This window comes from Colias croceus, chromosome 12 (assembly GCF_905220415.1).
Source record: "Colias croceus chromosome 12, ilColCroc2.1".
In the NCBI taxonomy this organism is placed as follows: Eukaryota; Metazoa; Arthropoda; class Insecta; order Lepidoptera; family Pieridae; genus Colias; species Colias croceus.
This window is the reverse complement of record NC_059548.1, coordinates 4,221,844-4,241,915: the sequence shown is the minus strand read 5'-3', so window position 1 is coordinate 4,241,915 and position 20,072 is coordinate 4,221,844. Positions and strand designations below refer to the sequence as shown.

General features: G+C 31.1%; 1 protein-coding gene across 2 annotated transcripts; it reads right to left on the bottom strand.

The window, feature by feature from the left end:
• Positions 1-3,096: 3,096 nt before the first annotated feature.
• Positions 3,097-19,866, bottom strand: LOC123696315 (inositol polyphosphate 5-phosphatase K-like). 2 transcript variants are annotated; one of them, XM_045642419.1, is made up of 10 exons: positions 19,702-19,866; positions 19,454-19,573; positions 18,969-19,194; positions 18,446-18,621; positions 15,907-16,152; positions 14,948-15,101; positions 9,033-9,245; positions 8,348-8,491; positions 7,267-7,459; positions 3,097-6,893 (listed from the first exon to the last, which is right to left on the bottom strand). In XM_045642419.1, the coding sequence occupies exons 1-10, from the start codon at positions 19,713-19,715 to the stop codon at positions 6,700-6,702; spliced, it is 1,680 nt and encodes a 559-aa protein (XP_045498375.1). In that variant the 5' UTR covers positions 19,716-19,866; the 3' UTR covers positions 3,097-6,699. The 2 variants fall into 2 exon arrangements, with proteins under 2 accessions (XP_045498375.1, XP_045498376.1); XM_045642420.1 differs by lacking the exon at positions 9,033-9,245.
• Between the last annotated feature and the right edge of the window lie 206 nt (positions 19,867-20,072).

The window sequence follows — 20,072 nt, the reverse complement described above, 5'->3', positions numbered from 1 at the left end:
AACTAACAAAACGAGCCCAAACTCGGCACACCTAGCTCTACTCGTATAATAGTTCCAGTAGCAGTCTTCGAAGTACACCTGCAGGTCACTCCATCAAGTCCGGAGGTAAGGTCTCGACATAACTAACAAAACGAGCCCAAACTCGGCATTCCAAGCTCTACTCGTCTATTAGATCTAGTAGCAGTCTTCGAAGTACACCTGCAGGTCACTCCATCAAATCAGAAACTAACGCAATCCCGGAAATCCCACGGGAACGGGAACTATGCGGTTTTTCTTTGACTGCGCGGGCGAAGCTGCGGGCGGAAACCTAGTTGTTATTAAAACACAATTGCCATCTTCAAAAATATTTTGGGGCACGTATTCTCGCGCGGTTGCAGTTTACAAACAATACCCCGAATTAATTAATAAAACATAAAACTCTTAAATATTGCACTTTAAAAAGTTTTATGAACCTTTTTAAATGATTTTCTAGTATAATTTCACTAACGTCCTTAACTTTTTATGAGTTTTGACTGGTCACGTCGGTTAAAACCTATATTGACTAGATGTCTCGACTTAAAATCAGTTAATAAGGATATTGACCGATGCCCTTAGTCAATAACGTTATTAACTGGTTTTATCAGATAAAATCAGTTAATAAGGATATTAACCGACGCCCTTAGTAAATATCCTTATTAACTGATTTTACCGGTCAATAACGTTATTGACTGGTTCAGGGTTTTGACTGTAACATATACATATAGATATATCATATATAATAATCATTCAACTGGTTTATCTCTAAAGTTTATCCTAGTTTACTGACGCTTTGACATTATAAAAATACTACTCAATATTCACACAAGTGAACGTCGGATTTATATCAAGAGTTGTTTATTTGTTGATACTAAGCTTGGGATAGTTTGCTATGTTAATTCCCCAAACAAAACAGTTTTATGACCCATACATCAGTTCGACGATCAAAGTAGGCAACAACAAACATCTTGCCAACGTATATTTTGTTCCATAAACACACAAACATAGTGAATATACACATTACTTTGGTTGTATTCTAACATTATTAATATTTACTATAGAAACTTGAAACTGAAAATACACATCGGCATAACCTGTAATTTAATGTGAAATGCTCCAATGTTTTGAGTTCGAATGAAATAATAAATATGTAACTATATAGAAGAGCTAGCGCGCAAGAGTAACTTTTGTCTCCGCAACTATTTTGTGTCTCCCATCAACTCTACGGGCTAGTAAAAAAGTCATCCGGGAGTTGCGTCGCTACGTGCGCGCACTTTCTTACTAGCCCATAGAGTTGATGGGAGAGACTAAATAGTTGCGGAGACAAAAGTTTCTCTTGCGCGCTAGCTGTTACTTTTGTGTAGGAGTTTTGTGTGTGGACTCGATATTACTATAATATTAACTTGTAACTTATACCTAAGTCGAGGAGCGGAGTTTCAACAATTCATTAGTTTTTAAGAAAATTTTTCTTTATATTTTTTCTTGATATGGACACGGGTAGTTTCAATTGGTCCGGCTATTTTAACTTCACCTGTATGTTTGTATGCAACCTACTCCTTTTGACTCGAATTTGACCCACTTAATTGTTCTAAATGTTAACAAAAATATAATTTTTTAAAAAACAAATTTGCTCTATCAATAAAGTGTGTTGGTTAGTTTTTTAATCTTTATTTAATTTATTGTACTTACTATATCTTTAGATATTGTTTTCAGTTACCTACTATCTCAACTCTCAAATATAAATTATTATCTTACTTATCTACTTATCTTTAGTTGTATATCCATTTCTTGTAATAGGATTATGATAAGTATACAACTACTTCCGCAGAAATATTGATCACGTTTGTTCTTTATTTTGAAGCGCCTGGTTTTATATTATAGCAAAATGTTTATGAAACTCTCAATCGTCATGATAGTGAAATATTTTGTGTAAAATTATTTGCGCCTAACATTTTAATCTTTGTCTACTTACTCATTTATTTTTTGTATGGGTAGCGTACAACTAGTGTAGGGTATCTAACTGCCTATGAGCTTCTTATTTATTTTATTTTATTGTTCAAACGGTATTCATGATTTGTTTTCCTGAGAGATATCGCGATTCTGAGGGTCACATACTTACATCTTGTTCACGGCCAATTATACCACCACTATTTTATGACTAAATTGACCGAACTAAACTATAAAATTTGCCTAGGTATATGTATTTCTAAAAAACTGAAGACATGTGCTAAAAATATGGTATGTAAGTAATACATTAAAAAAACAGCCAAGTGCAAGTCAGACTGGTATAACAATATTTTTTTTTATGTGCTAAGACGCTGGTTTGTAAGTTTGCCAAATTTCAAGATTCTATGTTAACGGGAAGTAGACGTACTCTGTAGGTTGTAATTCCCTTGCAAATGTAAAAATTTGCGAAAATTGGCAGCATAAACTGTTAATCTTTTAATTGCGTTTGCTTTTAAGTTTGATCTTTTTACAACTTCAAGGGACCAGCAGTCAGCCAGACAGACGGACGGACAACTAAGTGATCCTATATGGGCTGTTTTTTTCCTTTTAAGGTTCGGAACCTTAATAACGTCGTAAAAAATTCTTAGATAAGACGAATTTATGAATTGTTAGGATATCGTATTTCACTCTAAAAATGCGTACCGCAAACCACTGCACGTGTGACGTATAGTACAGATACTTTAATATTATACTGACTAGTTTTAAGATGTAGCTTTCTGTAGCGACACCTCGCTCTGAATCGCGCAAGCGAAATGTTTTCGCTACAGAGCATAAATACAAGTTTCCGACATCATCCATCGGGGCCTTCACGGCCGGCCAGTCGAGTTGACTGGTCGAGGATCCTCCCTTTTTCGATGGAGGAATTCCACCTTCCATCCTCCACACTTTCTAATAATGAATGTACATAGATATTTCAAATCAGAGAACAAAAATCTAATATGAGCTAAGATACTTAGTAGTTGGTAGTGGCCTAAAATGAGTAGAATAGAGCACACGACAGTGTATTTCTGGGATTATGAATCCAATTGATAAGCAATGTGGGGAATCAAAAACGGTAAAAATAATAGACTTTAGTTATTAAAAAATATATATTTTCTATAAGAAACGTCCGTACCCGTCCTATAGGATATCCACATCCCTCCTAATTTTAATTTTATGGCAATATTACACATTTAACAGTTTATACAGAGCAAGTGATAATAGGTACTGGTGAGCACAGACTAATAATAATATACTACGTATACAACTGGTGAGTAATAACTCATGATAAGTAAAAAAAAAACAGTGAGTGCCGAGGATACGTGTCAAAAGTGAAACTTCTTTGACAAGATTCAAAGATACAAAAATTGTCGCCTTACTCCACGGTCGGTGGCTACACGGGTGACGTGACGGTATTGCCATGACGCAACCTTGAAATTTTACTCTCAACGCACCTAAAGAAGTTTCACTTCAAAAAAACGTAAGGCAATTTTATTACAAGAATCATACACAACATTATGAATGAAATTAATGTAAAACGAGAATTACAGAAACAGCACCTATGTATAAATAACAAATAGGTACATAATTTCTAAAATCTCCCCTAATTCATGTCTTCTAAGTTTTATTTATCCACTAATGATATAACATCAAAAGCAATGTCGCATACATATTATAATTTATTATAAATAGGCTATCCCAGAAAATACAAGCAATAGAACGTACAAATTTTCAGACGCAATCAATGTAAAAAAAAAATGTTGTGTGGTTTTATGAAACCACGGTAAAAATGAAACTTTTTTTCACACTATAGACATTTAACTAAAAATGATCGTATTTGTACGATAATTATCGTACGTATCGTGCGTCACGCGACACGCGCTACACAGACCAAAAAGTTTGAGACGATGTAATAAAAGTTTCACTTTAAAATACTTTTTTTTTGTTAACGTCATGATGTTATAACAAGGTACGTGTAACATTTACATAATAGACTTCTGAAAAACTATACGTTCCAATTCTGGGAAAGCTTCTATAGAATAATGAACGCTTCACCATGTGGCAATAGGACTGTGCCCCTACCGGGACCATCCTTTAATACAAATTGCACGCCGAATAACAATTAATTACTAAGAAATATAATTGCATAGGTAAATGTTTATAGAAATATTAGCTGAACCATAATGTTAAGTACATAAAGTGATATATCTAACAATTTGTGAAGATATTTTTTTTTAATACGTCGTACCTATTATATAAATTTGTGACTAATGACTACCTCATACAATGGGGTTAATATTTATAAATAATAAATAACAATTCTAATAAAATAACTTTTATTATTTTCGATTCGTCTTTTATTTGTAAATTTGAATAACATGCGAAAAAATGTATAACCACCATATTAAATAGAGGGTTTCTAACATTGCACATACTGTTAGTAAAACCAATAAATATACATTCAGTATATTATAATAAACTATGTACTTATTCTCCTTGTATTTCGTCTATAAACAATACCCACGTCAATATGATTTTTTTAATTGAATTACACTTAACATTATTAAAAAGAACGGGCAAATAGTCTAGTTCTATATAATATATTTTGCAACACAACCCTTAATATTTTAATGAAAACTTAACACTAAATTCAACAATTGTACTAAATGAATCACAAATGTCTATAATTCACTATTAAGCCATGGCAAGTCAACTACATATTATGCTACAGGAATGAATTGTATGTATATGAAAATTAAAAATCTCAATATAGTCATGGTATTATTTTAAATTATGTCATTAATTATTATTTAATATTTCCAATGTAAACCTTTAAAGTAAATATAAAATATCTTCAACCGCCAAAATAAAGCAGATATACTAAAAGTATAAAAAATAATATAAAGAAGATAATATTTTCACTGTAAATAGGTTTTATATTGCATGGGATAGGTTAAATTTGTCATCGAATTTATAGTAAAGACGTATCAGGATTATGAGTGTTGAAAGTGTAAAGCCGTCTACGTACGGCCGCAGGGGCAGTATTGGAAAAATATCTGTTGGTCGGCAGTTGGAGCAATTTCAGTTGTTCTCTAAATTGCCCCTGCTTGCCTCACATGACAATTAAGGAGTCAATTAAAGGTCCAATTCCAATATTGCCCAGGCCGCAGGTAGGTGAGTAGCCGGTTTTACAAATTATTATCAATTCAAAAAAAAATTAGTAAGCAACTTCACTTACCTATAACAAAAATGTTTTTGTTTTTATTTTTTATACAGGTGGTATTTTAAATAGATAAGGAAAATGGGCTGCTTGTAAGCGGTTTTAAATATCGCAAGAATCAAATAAATAATTTAAATATAAAACGTCTTCACCATAATTCGATGATACATTCAAAGTCAATAAAGAAAAAATATTTATAAATAATTATAAATCAACATCTCTATATTCAGACAACAAAACAATATTTTGTCTGTTTATCCTCGTTCTATTTATTTCAATATAATTGTGATAACGTATTTGTGACCTTAAATATCTACTGTACTCAGGTGGATCGTGCTTTTGAGGCAATACTTAAGTTAATGTTATTTACTATTTTTTCCATACAATACAACAAGCGAATGCTTCAATTCTAAAACGGCGGTTACAATGCCATACATATATAATGCTAAATATAATTATTACTCAAAAGTGCGTAATATATTATGCAAAAATATTGTCATTAATTTCGGTCAAACTCACGTAAGTTCATTCTGTTGACTAAAAACTACACTGAACATATTATTTTGACAATACTTCTTATTACTAAAAAAGTCCAATTAACCTAGAATTGATGGTCATTCTATAAATATTTTTGTACCATACTGGCAAAGCTACATAACAGTAAATAACATTCTTACAAATATGATATTTAAAATTCTACCACACAATACAAAACATTGACAATACATGTGTATCAACACTTTATCATGCTTTTGATACTTAAATGCGTAAACCACTTGAGCACTTGATAACGACAAAATATGACTAACCCAGTATATGCATTATAAATAGGGAAAAACTGTGTATTTAGCTAACACATTATTGTACTATGAGCATCACTATAGAAGTCCTATAGAATTCAAAAAGCTATTTGCATAGATCTTCATACACCTTCCAAAGCATAGATTGATACGAACAAGTATAATTACGAGTCATAAAACCTACAAAATACCCATAAGCTAATATTGTCTAAACCTATCCTAACATTTAACTAAGTACGCAACAAGCTATTGTCCCTTACGCAATATTGTTCGAAAAATTGGTCTCGATTATACCCATAATTGCCACCTGCCATCCTTGAAAATGCACCCAAATTAGTCTATATTTAAAAAAATTTAAAGAAAAAAAGAGCGTGTGTGCCGTGCACACGTGTCAGAAGTAAAACTTCTTTCGCAAGATTCAAAGATACCCTAATCGTCGCCTTACTGGGGTATTGCCATGACGCGACCTTGAAATTTTTCTCAACGCGTCTAAAGAAGTATCACTTCAAAGTTCGATCACGAGGCGGGATTCAAACTCGCATTTTTCGCCTTACCGGGGCGACGTCGGACTCGCCAATAAAAATAAGCATTTGCTATAAAACTAAAATACGAAATAGTCTATTTTAATTAATTCTCTTTTCTTTTCATTGCCGGAGAGCCCGGCAAGTAGGTCTTTAGTCAGTCAATGCTGAGGTCGTTGGAGAAATGGCGGGAAAGCTTGGCCACATCAAGGCCAGTGAAGTCTGTGAACACATCTGTGTTGGCCGACATTGGCTTACGGCTTGGTGATGTACTACAAGACGCTTCGGTACAAGGGTCTAGGGTTATCATTTTGTCCTCTTTGCTGCTCACTTCGAATGGGTCGGATATACCTGTAATTTTTTCGTTGGAAATTATTTGATATATAGACTTGGGTAGTAATATAATGTTTTTTTTGTTATAATTAATATTAAACAGTGGCAACACGAAATTAGAGAATAAGATTAAAATACGATACATACCTACATATTATTATAAATGAAGTATATTTTTATGAATCAAAAAAAATTTCAGAAGATGATGGGAAAAACAAGGATTTGTCTTTTAACAACTTTTTTAACAACTTTTAATATATATTTATCATAAAAGAAAGATAGATTGGCTACAATGATTAGAAAGAACAAGGATTTATGTCCATTTTATTTACATTTAAACATATTATCTTCTACTATTAACTCCAATAGAAATAATACCAAAAATTCTTACCCAAAACACTTCTAACATCATTATTAGGCTGACTAAAGTAAATAAGCCTATAGAATCCCGGAGTCCTCACACCGCTACCGACTGGGAAACTGAGGGTAATTGTTCTCGGCCCCGTTGTACTTTCGGCCTGTGGCACACTCACTTTGGCAAGATATTCGTATGCTATATAGTCATCTAGGTTGTGGAAGTCAGCCTGAAAATTGAGGGATTACAATTTAAAAACGTGAATATTACAGTTTCAATTTATTTATATTTTTTTTATGCAATTAATTTAGGCAATACATCGATTATGATTATGCTATAATGAGCGCAATATATATCCAATTGCCAATAGTATCTCTTTATAATGCATGAGGAAAATATGCATTATATTAATAATATAAGAAACATTCATACTTTATTTAATAATAGCCAACATAAAGATTAACCAAATTGAGAATTCAATAATTATGCATTTTAACTTGCATCGTTTTCAACCTTACAGAGTAGGGATGGACGGCCAGTTATTTAAAATAAAAATTATGTAAATACAATAAAATGTAAAAATCTTTTTCGCTCACGTACCATCCTTTTATACATTTGTTATTACTTTTTTTCATTTGATAACTCTATCCAGATCTTAATGGTTTTTAATTCTTATCTTTTAAGTTTTTAAAGTCGTGACTAACGAGTAAAAAGGAAATGTACTGCAATATTATAACGTTTGTATGCAATAATTATCATTGCATGTTTACACAGTTGCATTTTGAATTAACACAAATGCAATATTTCTCTGTTTGTACTGAAACAGTAAATGTACATTACCTATATACTATGTATGAAAAAGTTCTGCTGAAAATTATTCAGACTTAACGAATCTCAACAGAAAAAAACGGCGCTAGAATATTAATATTACAATAACGCAAAAGCATGTACACAAACACCATGAACAAACCATTTTTATATTGTAAGTTTGTCTCTGACTACCCGCAATCATTTTTTAAATCTGCTAGTCTATAATTTTTCGTATCATTGAGGTAATTTCCCTCCAGTTCAATACTAAAAAAATATGATATCGATACCACTAAATACAAATACTTACATCATAGATACCGATCCAATCGTTGGGGTTTATCTCGACATCGTGCGATAAAGTGCATTGCGTTCTAAAGTCTGCGTCACCGATGTACCAAATGCGTGAAATTGGCGCGAATTCCACTGTTTTCTCCGTATAATTCGAAAACGTCTAGAAAAATAATAAATATTGAAATATACTAAAATATTCTATATTTTTTATAGCATTCATATGCTTCATAAACGAGAAACTAAAAGAATAGAAAAAAATCAATCACGAGGCATTAGCCCCAGCAAGGCGAAGGACGCGAGTTCGAATCTCGCCTCGTGATCGAAGTTTTTCTATTCTTTAAAATAGTTTTTACAGCTTAGTGCATTCATTTCGTTCCATTGATATGTAAATTTAAATGCAGACGCAAAAAACATTCGATAAAATCTAGCCTTAGTGAGGTTATATTTATTTATAGAGACACTTATCAAGATGTCGATAGAAAAACATCGCACTTATTGCAGTTTTTAAAATATAACATAATTTATAATTATCGGTTATAAATAAATTTGAATTTGACCAAAACGAAAAAGTTTTGCACGAATACATTTATAAATTGAGTCACAAAGGTATTTAAAAAGTGCGTTAACATAGAACTCATATGAATCGCAATTATTTAACCAAATCAAAAAGTAAAAACCAAAAAACGTGCAAGAAAACTTACCTCATCCTCTACAATATTTTCTACTTCCCCTATCTCTGTATCATTCGAAACCATTTCAAAGTCCCCATCCCGTACTATCGAACTACCCGCATTTATTGTTTCAGTGAAAGCCGACACAGTTTCTGGAGGCATTACTAGAGCTGATCGCATGCGTATAGACGATGCTTTCTGCGGCTTGTCTGCTAACACCGTGCGTGGGAAAGGCTGGCGGATCTAGCGTGCAAGAGTTAGGTAGAAGCATTTGTTAGAGAAAGAAAGGAATAATATGACTAATCTTGGTTTGGATTAGCTATATACCGTTCCCGGTCTTTATTCCATTCTTTCTTAATTCTATTGTTACATAAAAAGCATGCAAAATCGTTGTACTATAATCATGTTATTAAACGAGAAATGATTCGACGCATGTATATTATTTGTTTTAACGTACTCTTAAAATATTAAATACATTTTTTAGATTTTATTTTACTAAATTAAACAGAGGAACTAAAAATAACGCGAAAGTGATGGCATCATAAGTATGAAACTTTGTCTGAGGTGTAATCTTAATATGCCATCTCGTAGATAAAATCAGCAATGATAATTTACTGAATAAAAATAGTAGATGAATTCTAGATAATACTTGAAGTAGGTAAGTTATATACGTTATTTACCGCAACCTTTTTATGATGTTACTTAGTCATTAGAAAATAACAAGATAGTTTTTTATTCTACACTAATATTATAAAGAGGACAACTTTGTTTGTTTGTTTGTTTGTTTGTTTGATTGTAATGAATAGGCTCATAAACTACTGGACCGATTTTAAAAATTATTTCACCATTCGAAAGCTACATTATCCACGAGTAATATAGGATAGGTTTTATCCCGGAAATTCCACGGGAACGGCAACTATACTAGTTTTTCTTTGAAACCGAGGGCGGAGCCGCCGGCGGAAAGCTAGTAGGGTAATTGCGCTGGTTTGCCGTCCAGCTTCTGTTTTCGTCCATTTGACTGACCTGCTACAATCACGTGCGTAAAACTTGAATACAAACCTACCTTCCCGCGCAAGTTTGCACTTTTTACGGTCCATAATGTTTAAGCAACAGTACTATCAACATTAAAATTTGATTTGACAAGAAGAGAGTTCAAAAAATTAACGTAAATGTGGCCGCTTCGCATACGTGCCTTGCAGATGTCATCGCGCGAGAGAAAAATTTGCCGGCGAGAAAAGTTCATGGTAAGGTAAATCACTGTTTTAGCTAGTTTACGTAATTTTTTTGGTACGTATGTTTATTTATAAGCATAATAAACGCAATTATAAGTGTTTATCATACATTTTTATAATACTCTTCGAAATATTAAGTGGACGGATACTAGGTTACCAAATTCTCAAAATATTTGGTTTTCGTCCAAGTGGACGGAAACTCAAACAGCTACGTGAATATTTGTTAGGGTCATTTTACTTTATCGGACCTTTAAAATACTGAATAGTTTCTCCCGAAGTGATCTTTATTGCTATTAGTTTAGTTTTTTTGGTTTCCGTCCACTGCTATGTCAGTGCTGCCAAAATAAAAAAATATTTAAAGAAGTGGACGAAAACTAAATTTAGCTTTAAATGTTTTAGTTTTCGTCCATGAATGAGTATTGGAGTATCCAAAAATTAAATATAGCCATTCTTTTGCATTACTTTTCGTCTATTTTTACGTATTGAAAAGTTTTCTATTCAGTATCTTCCTTATAAATAATTGGTGAGGGCCAGAGTGTTGTAGGTATCTAATATTGTCATTCATTCAGTCATGTATCATTCTCCTTATGTGAAGTAGAGTCAATTATTCGTAGCATAAATGGGGGTAGGTCAGACATAATACACTGTATTTTTCTTGATTATCATTCACTTGAGTATCATCTTTTATTCTAGGTCTGTTTTGCCAATGCAGTATTTTTTTATTATACTTACTCAACGTATCCTCAGAAAGATCTTATTGTTTTTAGATGGCCTCGAAGGAGTCTAAGAAATCTAGAAAAAAAAGACGCTGCGTACACTGAAGATTCTGTAGCTAAAACTTATTATTATGGCTGTGTGTTTATAGTACGTTTCATTTGATAAACAAAGTATTAGAATGAAAATTTTTGTTGTTAGAATGAATATTTCTGTTTTTTGATGTTATTTCTTAGTCCTGTAATTATTACTTGTTTCATTTACATTGTAAGGAACGCATTCCTTTCTTTATTACGAATGATTATACAGTCATCACTAACGCCTATAAGGACTGCCAAGTGCTACATAGATCTCAGTGTTGACTAGTTATATTGATTATTATTAGTAAAACCACAAGTAAAACTAAACCTGGGTAGTGAGAAATTGTAATGTTAATTAAATAAACGTATATATTTACCTGTAATTGATTTTAAACTTAATAGTTGACCTACCCTCCTTTTTCTACACGGTGGTCGAAAACTAGCTTACACTAGGACGAAAACCAGTTTTTTTGGACGAAAACTAGCATTTACCCTACTTTTGCAGAAAATAATTTAAATAAAAAGATACATCAAAATGATTTATTTTCCCTTAATATTATCTTAAAGAAGACTATATAAGGACTTAAAAAAAAATTATATGTTTAAGGAAGGGTGCTCCAAAATATTTATTTCGTATCACAAAGTTGGCAACTCCTATAATTGGACGAAAACCAGCGCAATGACCCTATATGTATAAAAATCTGTCTACAATTAGTAATTTTATTGATAAATGATAAACCATATGGCTTAAGTAATTTATGTTATATGTAATAACATTACTTAAATTACCTGAGGCTAACAAAAAGTCGGTGGTTTCTTACGAACGATAGTACCAAGAATTATCAAATACAAAATGTATAGGTATGTGTAAATCAACAGTTTGACTGAATATTTCCTATTTATCTTGGAAACATGTTAGTTATATAAAATATTAACTGATATCCACACTGAATGGTTCTTCTCTTTCTAGCGTTATTCCTTTTAAAAATATCTACATGAGTATTTATAATTTTTTAACTCAAACATATATTTAATATCTATGGACCATAGATATTCCACTCATAAGATAGGATTTAAAACGAAATGTCATCCTAATCTTTTATCTAAATTCAATAGAAATCGCCGAAACAATTTCCATCAAAATAAAAGATAATGCCTCAATATAATATGTATATTCCTCATAAAACCGATTTTACTACGTTAATAATCAAAGTTGTGACGTCAACAAAACGTAATACACGTCATACTAAACATTATTAGTTACTTACTACATTTTATAAAAAAATTCACAAAACATTTTGATAATGTAAAGTTCACAACGATGAGTATCTACTAAATATTATGTAATAAGTACCTATTTACTTATTTAGTATGTAAATATCTTAAATTAAGATACATTTATATTTTATACATGAATAATATCTAGTGATTAGAAGTCCAAAGGACCATCTCAGTTTAAACTACGCATTTACTATTACTGCTTATATTTACTAAAGTGGCTAAAAGCCAACTTCTCTTTTAGTTTATTTTGAATACTCCTCTTTTTTAATATATTAAAAAGGCCCTTCGTTATGGCAAGATGAACGTTATGATACCTATCTACTCAAGAAAATTTTAAGAATATTGTGAACATTTACAGAGATGATAAAGCTGAAATAATAATAACTACAGAAAACGAGTCATATATCAGGTAATTCACGACTAGAATGAATCATGACAGCACTAATTTATGTATTCCCGTTTTAGAATGAATCTTAATTATGAATTTACAGAAGCATTCCAACGAAATACAAGCATGACAAGAATTCAGCGGGTAAATTCTCAACAAGATACGTTTCTATGTAAAATATTAGTATACTCATGGGTAACAAACCCATGTATATAATATAAACTACATTGGACAATTAAGTATGTATTTTGTGCGTATACAGAGATAGTATTCTCTGTGTAAGTATTGGTACTTTAATATCGACCTGATTTATCCCTTCGAATAATTGATTGTGAAAGTCGGTACAATAAAAGTATCGACTATCGAGCAACGAATGAATTCTGCACATTCAAGATATGTTTATAAAGTAGGGCAATACGAAATCGATACCCTAAATCAAATCAAGGTTTTATAGCATTATTATTTACTGATTACTGTTACTTATTATTTACTTTATATGTACTGTTTTATTTATACTGGATAACGTGGTTGCATGAATAGACGTGAATTTAGGATATCTCGGTAAAATAGGATATGCATAGTATGAAATAAGTACATAATATAATAAAGAGTAGGTATCGATTTAAAATTATTAAAGAAGGACCTTTCTTTATTAAAATCATAAAACAGGGAGAGATGAACTACAAATGTGAGCGAAGCTGCGGTCCGAATGCTAGTCAGTACCTCTTCAATATATTCCTTTCAATATTTTATGACCGTTAGCATAGTAATGTCGTAGCATTCAAGGCCAAATAACACATATATATATATATATATATATAAATATTGCGTAAAACCTACCTATATTATGAGGATATTTATTCAATTTCTTGCAACGCCATAACGGCATAACTGAAGCCTGTTTTAAGCCTTACACTAGATATGCAACAACTATGTTATAAAAGTGTGTAGTCTTATTATTAAAAATATTGCTATCAGCTTGTATTACGTTCCAAACAGTTTCAGCCAGCTACCTATCGCGTGGTACCACACGTGGTTTGTTTGTTTGTCCTTCAAGAATGTCGCAACGGATCGATTTTATAGTAGGTACTTATAATTTTATAAATATGTAGTTGGGAAGCTAGAGAGTTACTTGAGCTACTATACACCGCAGTAAAATAAAAATACCTAATTCCCGAGGGTTTTTGCATTCACCATGCGGCCAAAACGCACAATTCAAATATTATCAAATTCATGCACAGGTAACAGAGTAACAAACACATTGTTATTATAACATTAAACTTATTGCGTAACCTAGAAACTAGAAATAAATCATACAAATAAAACTTTTACAAACATATAATAGTTTTAAATTATCATGCGCTTTACTTTCAACTTTTACAGGCAAGTAAATAAAAAATGTGTTCTGTGTAACTTACTAATTTCACTCATATAATATATTATGGATGTATGTGTAATTATTTATGTATGTATCCATCCATTGCTACTTTTTCAAAACAGCTAATCGTATTTCGGAGCTTTACAATATACCTACATGAAATTTTACAACATAAATTAGATATGTATATATTTTTTATAAATACTTATCATCAAGTATTGACTGGTTACTCTTTTTTGTTTACCTACCACTTAAATATTGAGATTATTTATTTTGCCCCTCGCCTTTAAAACGTACGGTACGGCTATAGTATAATCTTTATACCATGGTACGACCATGGGTTCGAGATTAGGTACCTACCACTACCTACCTAGCAAACAATTTTTTTATTCCCAGTGATAATGTGACAATTTTTTTATTATTTTTACAATTATTATGACCATGAGTTGTGAATAAAACTAGTTAATATTGACCTATCTATTTCTAATACTTGATGCAAATTATATGGATGGTACAGAATCATTTCTCGTTTAATATAAACTAGTATGATAAATATTCATGATCCAATTTATTCCATTGGAATAAATACAATTTAAACTACTTTTCAACACGTAGAAGCCATATAACTTAATCTAGTGTTAGTAGGCAAAGTACATATATTAAAAAGTTATTTCAAAAATTAACTGGAGGCATGACCGAGTTTTAAACAAAAAATTAAAAAACTCACTACACATTTCGTTCAGCAAAAAAAATATTTTCATGCGTCTCTGTTAATTAAAATATTACTGAAAAGTTTGCGAATGTAACGAAATAAGCAATTAAAATAAACATCGTACCGTGCACTTATATTTTGAGGAGATAATTTCACTCACCTTGATGTTAAATTGTGCAACCACTGGCTTGTGGTCACTGACCATATAATGAGGTATGTGATTATAAGATATCAAATCCGCTCTCAGCGTTATGTTCTCGTAATTATTTGCTATCACCTTGTACAGTATTCTGTCCGTCCATGAAGGTTTTCTCCTAAAGTAGGAAGAATAAAATGCAGTTTTTAATTCATCTAGATTAGTAAACATACAAAGGACTTTTACGTAATGTATGTTATATAATAGCAGGCAGCAGCCAGACGTAATACATTTTGATTGAACATTTTTAATTAAGTACAAATTTTGCGTACCTTTTTGCTTGACCTACCTACGTAAACTTGATTACTTTCTACGAGACATAAAGTAAATTGCTAAGGTTCAGTAATTTTCCAAAATCAGGGTCTCCATGATTTTGGAACAACGTTTTTTAATATTTTTTAATATTTTGGTTCAACGGTAAGTATTTTAATATTTTGATAATATATAAAATTAGGATTAATATTCGATTTTTAAACTTACTGAGTAAACATATTTAGAAAATAAATAAAAGTCAAGGACACCTTTCCAATGCCTCTTACACTTATATTTCATAATATCTTTGAACACGTACAAACGTTTTCTTCACGAAAACGGAATCAGCAAGGTCAAAGGTCACATTAATGACATGCAATACAAGGTTGAACATCTTCACAATACTTAGTTATTAGTTGGATAGGTTGCTTAGAGTGTAAGAATTATTTCATTTAATTGTTGATATTTTTTGTATACATAACATATTTTCAAAATATTCTCGCAATAGGCTAACGAAAAATGCTAAATATTATATATAAAATTAAATATAGAGACTAAAGAGTGTATATGCGGGAAATGTCATTCTGACACCATTTATATAAGTGCACCGTCAAAGTGATTTATGCTCCTGTATTGAATGAAACAATATGTATATTTTTTTTCTCACTTACTTTGTATCATAGTCGTCAGTGCCCAAGAGGAACTTATAAGTTGGCGGGAATCGAATCTCAGGCTCCGAGAACTCAGAGAACGCTTCACCGCTGTCCATAACCGCCAATAATTGGTCATGTTTCAATAATGATGTGTATTTGTCTTTCTCAACCTTCTGTAGTGTCGCTACAATCTCTTGTGAAGTTGGACTACTACCGGTTGGATGGTCTGTGCGGAAGTTAAGGTCACCTATCCAAAAAACGTAGCTGAAATCAGTGACAATTTTAGATGGTGGTGATGCGATGGTGCGCTTGAATAAAATAAATAATTAAAGGACTCTTAAAGCCCTAACATTCAAAAGAGGAAATATTCTATGGTAGTGTAGAGGGGTTGTGAACTCAAAGACGATACTGATCGTAATGATTTTATTTTGCACACAATATCCGTATTTATACAAAAATCGACCAAAAACAAAACCAATCAGAATTCTAATGTTGAAATTGAAATTTAGAATGCGCTCTGATTATGAAAAAGAATGCGCCGGCCTGTACACAATATGATATATATAAACTCTATGCATGTCTCCCATAGTAGGTATGTTTTGTGTTACAGTTTAGCTCAGAAACAACTAGAGCTACATATTTTGAAAATTATTTTTCCAATTGTTAGAAAACTTCCGTGGGATAGTTAATATTGTTGTTTTACCCAGGGTCAAATTGGACGCACTAGGGACAAGTGGCTAATTCTACTAATTAGTTACTATATTTTACAAATTGTAATAGGTCATGTAGTTACCTAATTATTATTTTTTTTTTAATATCAATGAAAAACTGGTAATGCCTGTAAATCAAAATCTATGTAGCCACTAGCCACATTGTAAAGTCGAAAAATTGTGTTTATGTATAAAAACTATAAACTAGCGCATTTTAATTATAGATTTCATTGATTTATTGTTCGTTTACACGCTATGCACTAAAAAAATGATATGATAATTGAATTTAATTGTTATCTGTATATTATTTTGATACAAATTGTAAACAGCGCTTTAAATGCACTCTCTAACCTAAATATCACTTATTTGTCTTTGACTCGTTTCAAAATAACTAGGTACGAAATAATTATTAAGAACAATGTAACATCGTAAAAAAATATTCTAATTACATGTGAAGAGGCAGTCATTTGAGCCTTTTGAACTAAGAGCAAGATGGCATGTCTATAGAATACGGAAATAAAAAAATTACTTCGTCCTTGACTGTACCTAATACCTATTAAATTATTTATGTGTGTGTATAAAACACGCCTACCACCTTGGACACTAGATCGATGTGATAATGAAACCACGTCAACCGACAACCCACTTGATAATAGCTGACTGATAAAATTTTATATTTGTTGAAGATATAAATGTGTACTTAAAATAGGTTTTCATATTTATTATTTGTTTAAGTCCATTCCTAGAAACTTATGAAGCTCTTTTTGTACTTTCTTTAAGGTATATAAAATAAATTCCGTCTGTTTGGTCCAACTAATATCTCGAAATAGCTGGAACTCTTTTGATGATGTTTAATATGATGCAAGTCAAAAATCCTTTTTTTTTAAGGATTAGTGTTGCCTATAATAATTTTCTCTCTGTGTATCTCACAGTATCAATTAACCTTAATTTAATAATGTGTGAAACCAACACCCTAATTAGCAATAAAAAATAATTTTGACTTCATTATAAACTAAGTTAAATAAATGCGATTAACCCAATTAGGTATTTGACAAAAACTATAACGCATGCAATAAATTACAGTGTTTAAAAATTATCAACCATAATTTTATATTCATGATTAAACATTATCAAAATCAATCAAAGCATTATCTTTAAATAATTTAAATATTTTTATTTTTTACATTCAATAAGACTTCCATAAAATGGATATATGTATTCCGGGTCAATGTGTTTGTGAAGGAACAACCATATTATATACTAGCTTCCACCCGCGGCATCGCCCGCGTAGTCAAAGAAAAACCCGCATAGTTCCCGTTCCCATGGGATTTCCGGAAAAAAATCTATCCTATGTCCTTTCTTGGGTATCAAAATATCTATATACCAAATTTCATGCAAATTGGTTCAGTAGTTAAGGCGTTATTGAGTAACAGACAGACAGACAGAGTTACTTTCGCATTTAAAATATTAGTATGGATTTGCATTACACACAGGAAACTGTTAACAAATCCGATATTCTTTCATAGTTTTAAGCTTCTAGAATAATAAAATTTATTGATATTTACTATCTGTCTATCTCATCAATAAATTCATCATTCTCTTATCATTTTAATAACTGATACTACAAACAATATAGTCATATGATAAAATATGTCTATACACAAGAGACCAAAAACTAAATATTTAATCATTTTATTTCATAATATTTCATGCATTTTCATTGTACATATTATAAAAAAAATACTAAGCAGAGTTCTATAAGTAAGTATGAGTTATCTAATTCTAATTAATCACGGCAATCTTAATCTAAGACAATTATTCATTAATAAAAAGTTCATAATACTCACTCATGATACAGTATATTAGAAGTTTCTGTCAGGTGGTATGAATGCTCTTTGATTATGGTATTATAATCAGCAATCCTGTCCGCTAGCAAGTGTTCATGTGCCGTGAGATGACAGTTCACGAGGCACACTGAACACCCATATATGTTGAACCTTACACTAACCGCCCCTTTGTTACCCTAAAAACATTATTCAATTATAATTACTTTTGTACTTATATAATAAACAATTTTTTGTAAACATTCACTTGAAACATAACTAACTAATATTTTAATTTTATCAGTGTTTACATAATACACTTTTTCCAAACAAAATATTGTTATTATTTATTAATTGTTTTTGTGCACTATTGCATTTGTATTCTATCTCGTTATCAGTGAAGTAGTAAGCAGTATTGAGTTAGCAACATTATCAAACACAAATATTAATAATGTTAACAAATTATATCATGATCTAGTTACATATTATATTAATCGTTATTTTACCATTGACTTTCTACAAAATATTTAATAAATAATACACATACCCATAATCCACCCAGTCCTGTTTTTGTGTATTGTGCCTCAATATCTCTAAGATGGGTGACATGTTTCATTTGTGTGTACACTAGTAGAATAATTCCTTGCAAACGAATATTCTTTGCAATGATAAAGCCCTGTCTACACAGGATTTTATTGAATGTTGATGTCCATTGGTCAGTGAAGAGACTGTCCATTAACATGTTCTGTGGCTGTGACTTTACTTCTTGTAAACTAGAACATAGATAGTAGAATAGTCAGAACTGATCAGTGTATGCTGGTCATCAAAAATAAAAAAGTCTAACTTTTATTGAGACATACCACTAATACACTAATGTTCATCACGCTAATGTTTACTTACACTGTTATTGAGGACAAAGAATAGGAAAATTAATAATATTTCACCATGAACCATTATTGATTATAGTTTTTTTTTATCCTTTCATTGAAAATAACAACCGCACCTTAAATTTAATAAATAAAAAATACATACCCAATCACATAAAAGTCGGGTAATTGTTTGTTTTTATTAAATTGAGATGGAAAATCCAACAGTGAATTAAGATCTTGACCTGGAGACCTAGTTGCTACATTCCATGTCACAAAGTAAAACCTGCATTAAAGACATAATGTTAATGAAATACTTATCATCCAAGTGTACATATATCGTCGTTAATTTATTTTCTAAATATTCCTCTTACATTAATCTTATTGTTTACTTATTGAATAATATTTACAAACCTTAAAGTATCCATTTTAAACACTTCCCTATATCAACAATACGCACTGTTTAAGAGAATCCAAAATCTTTTTAAAAGATTTATGACGAGATAAGATAATTATTGAATCCAAAAAACACATTTATCACCATCTCAAGAACCAGACGAAACGACATTCGACGACAAAATTTTGTCCAAAACTGACACTCACAGCTGACACTGAAAAATGACAACTGCAAAAATATGTATTTCTGACACTTCTGTATTGACTGACGTAAAGATAGGTATTGCCATAATAACATTTATAATAATCATAATATGAATTTTATTGATGATACAAAATTAATTTAATATGTAAAAAATAAGTGTGGAATAAATACTAATGTTGTAAAT